Below are 7,441 nucleotides of genomic sequence, written 5' to 3'. Positions count from 1 at the left end.
AGTTTCTGAACGAACTCCTTAAGAAAAGTTCTCCAAAAGTTCCCTATGAAATAATCCTTTGAAGCATCTGGTCGTCACAAACGTTTTGACTACTTGTGGAGCCAAAACGGACTCCGTATGAGTCAGATATCCATGTTTCAGTTAACACTGCGCAAAACTGATTCCGAACGACAGTTACAGACTAGTTCTTGTGTAGTTGCATTCGATTTTTTCCATTGTACTTCACTAAACATCTCCATATGAGATCCAATTACATGTAGGGAAATGCAAGAGACCTCAGTTATGATGCTGCACTAGGTCCATAGCTGGGACTTTGTGTATGTTATCGAAATGCGTTTGTTGAGTGCTCATTAAGAAAGTTTCTATACAAGTTTCTGAACGAACTCCTTAAGAAAAGTTCTCCAAAAGCTCTCTATGAAAGAATCCTTTGAAGCATATGGTCGTCACAAACTTTTTGACTACTTGTGGAGCCAAAACGGGCTCCGTATGAGTCAGATATCCATGTTTCAGTTAACACCGCGCAAAAGTGATTCCGAACGACAGTTACAGACTAATTCTTGTGTAGTTGCATTCGATTTTTTCCATTCTACTTCACTAAACATCTCCATATGAGATCCGATTACTTGTAGGGAAATGCAAGAGACCTCAGTTATGATGATGCACTAGGTCCATAGCTGGTACTTTGTGTATGTTCTCGAAATGCGTTTGTCGAGTGCTCATTAAGAAAGTTTCTATACAAGTTTCTGCACGAACTCCTTAAGAAAAGTTCTTCAAAAGTTCCCTATGAAAGAATCCTTTGAAGCATATGGTCGTCACAAACGTTTTGACTACTTGTGGAGCCAAAACGGACTCCGTATGAGTCAGATATCCATGTTTCAGTTAACACCACGCAAAACTAATTCGGAACGACAGTTACAGACTATTTCCTGTGTAGTTGCATTCGATTTTTTCCATTGTACTTCACTAAACATCTCCATATGAGATCCAATTACTTGTAGGGAAATGCAAGAGACCTCAGTTATGATGATGCACTAGGTCCATAGCTGGGACTTTGTGTATGTTCTCGAAATGCGTTTGTCGAGTGCTCATTAAGAAAGTTTCTATACTAGTTTCTGAACGAACTCCTTAAGAAAAGTTCTCCAAAAGTTCCCTATGAAATAATCCTTTGAAGCATCTGGTCGTCACAAACGTTTTGACTACTTGTGGAGCCAAAACGGACTCCGTATGAGTCAGATATCCATGTTTTAGTTAACACTGCGCAAAACTGATTCCGAACGACAGTTACAGACTAGTTCTTGTGTAGTTGCATTCGATTTTTTCCATTCTACGTCACTAAACATCTCCATATGAGATCCTATTACTTGTGGGGAAATGCAAGAGACCTCAGTTATGATGATGCACTAGGTCCATAGCTGGGACTTTGTGTATGTTCTCGAAATGCGTTTGTCGAGTGCTCATTAAGAAAGTTTCTATAGAAGTTTCTGAACAAACTCCTTAAGAAAAGTTCTCCAAAAGTTCCCTAAGAAAAAATCCTTTGAAGCATCTGGTCGTCACCAACGTTTTGACTACTTGTGGAGCCAAAACGGACTCCGTATGAGTCAGATATCCATGTTTCAGTTAACACTGCGCAAAACTGATTCCGAACGACAGTTACAGACTAGTTCTTGTGTAGTTGCATTTGATTTTTTCCATTCTACTTCACTAAGCATCTCCATATGAGATCCGATTACTTGTAGGGAATTGCAAGAGACCTCAGTTATGATGATGCACTAGGTCCATAGCTGGGACTTTGAGTATGTTCTCGAAATGCGTTTGTCGAGTGCTCATTAAGAAAGTTTCTATACAAATTTCTGAACGAACTCCTTAAGAAAAGTTCTCCAAAAGTTCCGTATGAAACAATCCTTTGAAGCATATGGTCGGCACAAACGTTTTGCCTACTTGTGGAGCCAAAACGGACTCCGTATGAGTCAGATATCCATGTTTCAGTTAACACTGCGCAAAACTGATTCCGAACGACGGTTACAGACTAGTTCTTGTGTAGTTGCATTCGATTTTTTCCATTCAACTTCACTAAACATCTCGATATGAGATCCAATTACTTGTAGGGAAATGCAAGAGGCCTCAGTTATGATGATGCACTAGGTCCATAGCTGGGACTTTGTGTATGTTCTCGAAATGCGTTTGTCGAGTGCTCATTAATAAAGTTTCTATACAAGTTTCTGAACGAACTCCTTAAAAAAAGTTCTCCAAAAGTTCCCTATGAAAGAATCCTTTGAAGCATATGGTCGTCACAAACGTTTTGACTACTTGTGGAGCCAAAACGGACTCCGTATGAGTCAGATATCAATGTTTCAGTTAACACCACGCAAAACTGATTCCGAACGACAGTTACAGACTATTTTCTGTGTATTTGCATTCGATTTTTTCCATTGTACTTCACTAAACATCTCCATATGAGATCCAATTACTTGTAGGGAAATGCAAGAGACCTCAGTTATGATGATGCACTAGGTCCATAGCTGGGACTTTGTGTATGTTCTCGAAATACGTTTGTCATGTGCTCATTAAGAAAGTTTTTGTACAAATTTCTGAACGAACCCTTAAGAAAAGTTTTCCAAAAGTTCCCTATGAAAGAATCCTTTGAAGCATATGGTCGTCACAAACGTTTTGACTACTTGTGGAGCCAAAACGGACTCCGTATGAGTCAGATATCCATGTTTCAGTTAACACTGCGCAAAACTGATTCGGAACGACAGTTACAGACTAGTTCTTGTGTAGTTGCATTCGATTTTTTCCATTGTACTTCACTAAACATCTCCATATGAGATCCGATTACTTGTAGGAAAATGCAAGAGACCTCAGTTATGATGATGCACTAGGTCCATAGCTGGGACTTTGTGTATGTTTTCGAAATGCGTTTGTCGAGTGCTCATTAAGAAAGTTCCTATACAAGTTTCTAAACGAACTTCTTAAGAACAGTTCGTCAAAAGTTCCCTATGAAAGTATTCTTTGAAGCATCTAGTCGTCACAAATGTTTTGACTAATTGTGGAGTCAAAACGGACTCCGTATGAGTCAGATATCCATGTTTCAGTTAACACTGCGCAAAACTGATTCCGAACGACAGTTACAGACTAGTTCTTGTGTAGTTGCATTCGTTTTTTTCCATTCTACTTCACTAAACATCTTCATATGAGATCCAATTACTTGTAGGTAAATGCAAAAGACCTCAGTTATGATGATGCACTAGTATGAGCATCTACGAGAGACAAAGCCGACACATCATCTTGAGATTGATAGAGTCGTCACAGCCTCACATGCGCCTTCATAGTCTCACTGAATGCACATTGTCAGAAGACTGAAATAAATCTAGAAAAATACGAGCATCAGCGTCAAGTTTAGTACTTGAACCATAGTGGGGTAGGGATAGCACTATCCTCGTAGCCATCCAACCACAGGTTAGTTCGCCTCCCCATTTTCAAGGGGATTAGGCACGGGATCCCGTATCACCCTGTCTTTTTGACATAATTGCTAATGAACTAGCCATACTCGTCAAGAAAGCTCATGAACAACCGAACAAGGGTTGATTAAAGGCTTGCTTCTCATTTGTTGAAAAATGGTCTAGCTACTTTATAATACGATGATGGTAGCATTTTTTTTTGCGTTGTTGATTCCATCTTCCTTGGCCATTCCATGTCATCCGTGATGCAATGGAATAGCTTCAAAAGACGCGCTTAGAACGTTGTCCAAGGCACCCTACGTCGGCCTTTAAAGAAAATAGAAAATGCATGTACGTCATCGCAAACTGATAGTATTGCCTTATCTGTAAACTTGTCTATAAGAGAAACGAATCAGCCAAACCATTCGTCGCTCTCGTGGAATGTTTCATTATTCTGCCAAAAGTCTGCCAAACTCTATGAAATTCCCTTTCACGTACGATTATCAACTTTCTTATGAGTTATGAAACTACACGTCGACCAGGTCATTAAATCAGAGTCCTGGATACCATATTCGGTTTCATGGTTATCTGATCGGGGACATGGTAGTTTTTCTCACGTGTTCTTCTATGTACTGTTTATCTGCACCCCATGGCTGGACATGTATGGGGCTGTATTTATACATACACATGACAGAACAAAAGGACACTCACTTGACAAACATAACACTTGTCCCCAAACCAGACATGGATATGAGAAGAGCTTTTGCCTGCACCATGCTACTGGCGGCAATGTCGCCTCTTTCGGCGTCGAGCAAAGTAAGATATGCTTGATTCCTCTTTCAAAAGACTTCCTTTCCGCAACTCCCGATCGTCTTGTTCTGATATGAGTTCTTGAAACATCGTGCGACGAATTCCAGCTCTACATAGTGTACATGGGGGGGAAGAAACATGACGATCCATCCATGGTCACCGCGTCGCACCACGACGTACTAACTTCCGTCTTTGGAAGGTATTAGCTAGTCCCTTCGTTCCATAATAAGTGTCGTGGTTTTAGGGAGTAGCTAGTAGTTCATAGTGCCTGATATACATATTACAACGAGACTGATATGATTTGCTCACCTTTTCTCCGTTGGCAACAGCAAAGACGAAGCCATGAAGTCGATAGTCTACAGCTACAGGCACGGATTTTCTGGCTTCGCCGCCATGCTCACCGAATCTCAAGCTGCCACACTTGCAAGTAATAATTATTCATAAGATGGCACCAGCAAGTAATAATTATTCATAAGATGCATAATCTAAAGAAACTAATCAACACGCATCCACTGTAGAATGTTCTGATGTTGTCAGTGTGAGGCCCAACATTTACCACGAGGCGCACACAACTCGGAGCTGGGACTTCCTCGGCCTTGACTACGACCAACCGCGGGAGGATTCAGGCCTCCTGCAAAAGGCAAAGTACGGTGAAGATGTCATCATCGGGGTGATCGATTCAGGTTTGCAACCACATTTCTAGCTTAAAATCACCATCCCCGCATCCAAATGAAAAACAAAAGGACTCAGAGAGTCGGGGACATGATCAATCGGCTCCATGCCTGCTGCAGGGATATGGCCTGAATCACGAAGCTTCGACGACAGCGGCTACGGTCCGGTACCGGCGAGGTGGAAAGGCACATGCCAAGCCGGCCAGCAGTTCGACGCCACGAGTTGCAACAGAAAGATCATCGGCGCACGATGGTTCAGCGATGACATGAGTGATGAGGAGCTCAAGGCCGAGTACATGTCGCCCAGGGATCTCAGCGGCCACGGCACGCACGTCGCCTCGACGATCGCCGGCGGACAGGTTTCGAACGTGAGCTACGGAGGCCTTGCCGCCGGGGTGGCACGCGGCGGGGCGCCACGCGCCAGACTGGCAATCTACAAGGTGCTGTGGGGGCCACGTGGATCGGGCTCCCACGCGGGGGTCCTTGCGGCCCTCGACCACGCCATAGACGATGGCGTGGATGTCCTGTCACTCTCGCTGGGACAGGCAGGCAGCGAGCTCTTTGAGACGCTGCACGCCGTCGAGAGAGGGATCTCCGTCGTGTTCTCTGCCGGGAACGGCGGACCTGTGCCGCAAACGGCGTGGAATGCAGTGCCTTGGGTCACCACGGTTGCTGCGAGCACCATAGACCGGACTTTCCCTACACTGATATCGCTCGGGAATAAACAAATGTTGATGGTAAGTATTGTGCAAACAATTTTAGGTTTAATTATTATTGAGGACTGTTTTTATTACCGGTTCTAATGAATGATTCAATGCCTGCTAATGGTTCTGGGTAAATTCAGATTTTGGCAAATATATGCATACATATTTCTATGCCTAAAATTGTCAAAAATGTTTTCATGCAATTTTAGGCTTCATGGTATGTATAATTTAATCGGACCTCTAAAAATCTCAGACAACTCTGAAATAGAAAATCATTGTTATCAAAATGAATTTTGTATATTCCTTGGCGTCATGATTTATTAGATATATTAGTAGGTCTAGAGCCTTACAACATCATTTTTGCTAGCGCATGGCTAATAGTATAATAGTATAGCGAACCGATGGCTATAGAAATCTGTCATGTCATCTATAGTAATCATCTATAGTTACATATATAGTAGTGTGGGTTAAGGTTGGCTATTACATCAGTATTTTTGTTACCTACTCTTTTTTTTCTTTCTTCACATTTATTGTATTTGTATAGAGTATGCATATAGCTAGGCTTTTGCACGAGAGTCTATTTCCTTTACATTTTAATATCTCTCTTCTTCACATATGTAAAAGGTACCATGTAAGCAGACTATAAGCCCACTATTATACTTGCTTTTAGGTGCTACTAGTATAATATATAAAGCGTTAGCTAGTCATCAACTCATACAACTTTTTTAGAATAAAGGGCGATTTATTAACTTAAAATATAGCATCAAACGGATACTAAGCATAATGAGTAACACCCGACCTCTGCATAGGTAGGAATGCACAGCCAATCGCAGATAGTTTGATAAGCGAAAAAAAATAAAAGCCAACATATTGGCACTAGTAATTGGGTAGATATCCTTCTCTACGTATGACTACGGCACAACTAACGATATTTTTCAAACTTCTTCTATAGATATATAATCCTTTCGTTTCATATTACGTGTCTCTGATTTAGAACAAATCAACGATTATTATTATGGAACGAAAAGCGTACTTATAAAGATGAAAGAATATTCACGCTACATGATTTTATAATACTTATTCATTTTTGAATTTCTCTATTTGCAAGAATTTATCAAGTGACTATGAATGTTAAACTTCAAATATCTAAGACCTTAGTTTACTTCCACATATTGATGTTCATAGAAATATTAATTATGTCATCTAAATTTTGGAGATATGTAGATCAATCCAATGAGGTTGATTTTAAGCAACTAGCTGCTAAGAGCATCTCCAATCGGACCTCTCAGATTGTCCCTATATATCCGAGCTGACAGCCCAGACAGTGCTCGAATAGAAGAGAGAAAGAAATAGTCTTTCCAATCGGACACCCCAAATCATCCTCGTATATCTGGTTTGTCCGCGAAACCCCAAACCCAACCTCTATATGGGGAGGAAATGAGTGTTGCCCGGTCACCCCAACACGTCGAACCTGACCCACTTTAGACCCCTCTCTCTCTCTCTCTCTCTCTCTCTCTCTCTCTCTCTCTCTCTCTCTCTCTCTCAATCAATCAATAATATTCATGTGCCCAAACAATTTTGGGGACACGACTGTGTGCATGGCCAAATAGGGGTTCGGGTCGGACAAGCCCGGACATTGTTCAGATGTGCCCGCGGACAAATAGGGGGTCAAATTAGTTCGGTCCAATTGGAGATGCTCTAATGGAAGCAACATATAGAATGTTCATTGTGGCTCTTTTTGCATATGAAGATATATTTGGAAATGTCAACATAATCCTTTATCTTCTTTATAAGCTTTGCAAGGAAAAACATTATCCAT

The 7,441-nt window shown here is 41.4% G+C and overlaps 1 protein-coding gene across 1 annotated transcript in view; it reads left to right on the top strand.

Annotated features, from left to right (window-relative positions):
• Positions 1-4,181: 4,181 nt before the first annotated feature.
• LOC123141387 (subtilisin-like protease SBT3.9) overlaps positions 4,182-7,441 on the top strand; it is a 6,128-nt gene continuing 2,868 nt past the window's right edge. Inside the window, exons 1-5 of the mRNA XM_044560553.1 lie at positions 4,182-4,253; positions 4,355-4,446; positions 4,577-4,674; positions 4,766-4,930; positions 5,039-5,655. Of these exons, the coding sequence (XP_044416488.1) occupies positions 4,182-4,253; positions 4,355-4,446; positions 4,577-4,674; positions 4,766-4,930; positions 5,039-5,655 (1,044 nt within the window). The remainder of the gene's footprint in view (positions 4,254-4,354; positions 4,447-4,576; positions 4,675-4,765; positions 4,931-5,038; positions 5,656-7,441) is intronic.

The sequence above is a fragment of the Triticum aestivum genome, chromosome 6D, assembly GCF_018294505.1.
Source record: "Triticum aestivum cultivar Chinese Spring chromosome 6D, IWGSC CS RefSeq v2.1, whole genome shotgun sequence".
NCBI classification, from domain to species: Eukaryota; Viridiplantae; Streptophyta; class Magnoliopsida; order Poales; family Poaceae; genus Triticum; species Triticum aestivum.
This window is presented reverse-complemented; position numbering and strand designations above follow the sequence as displayed.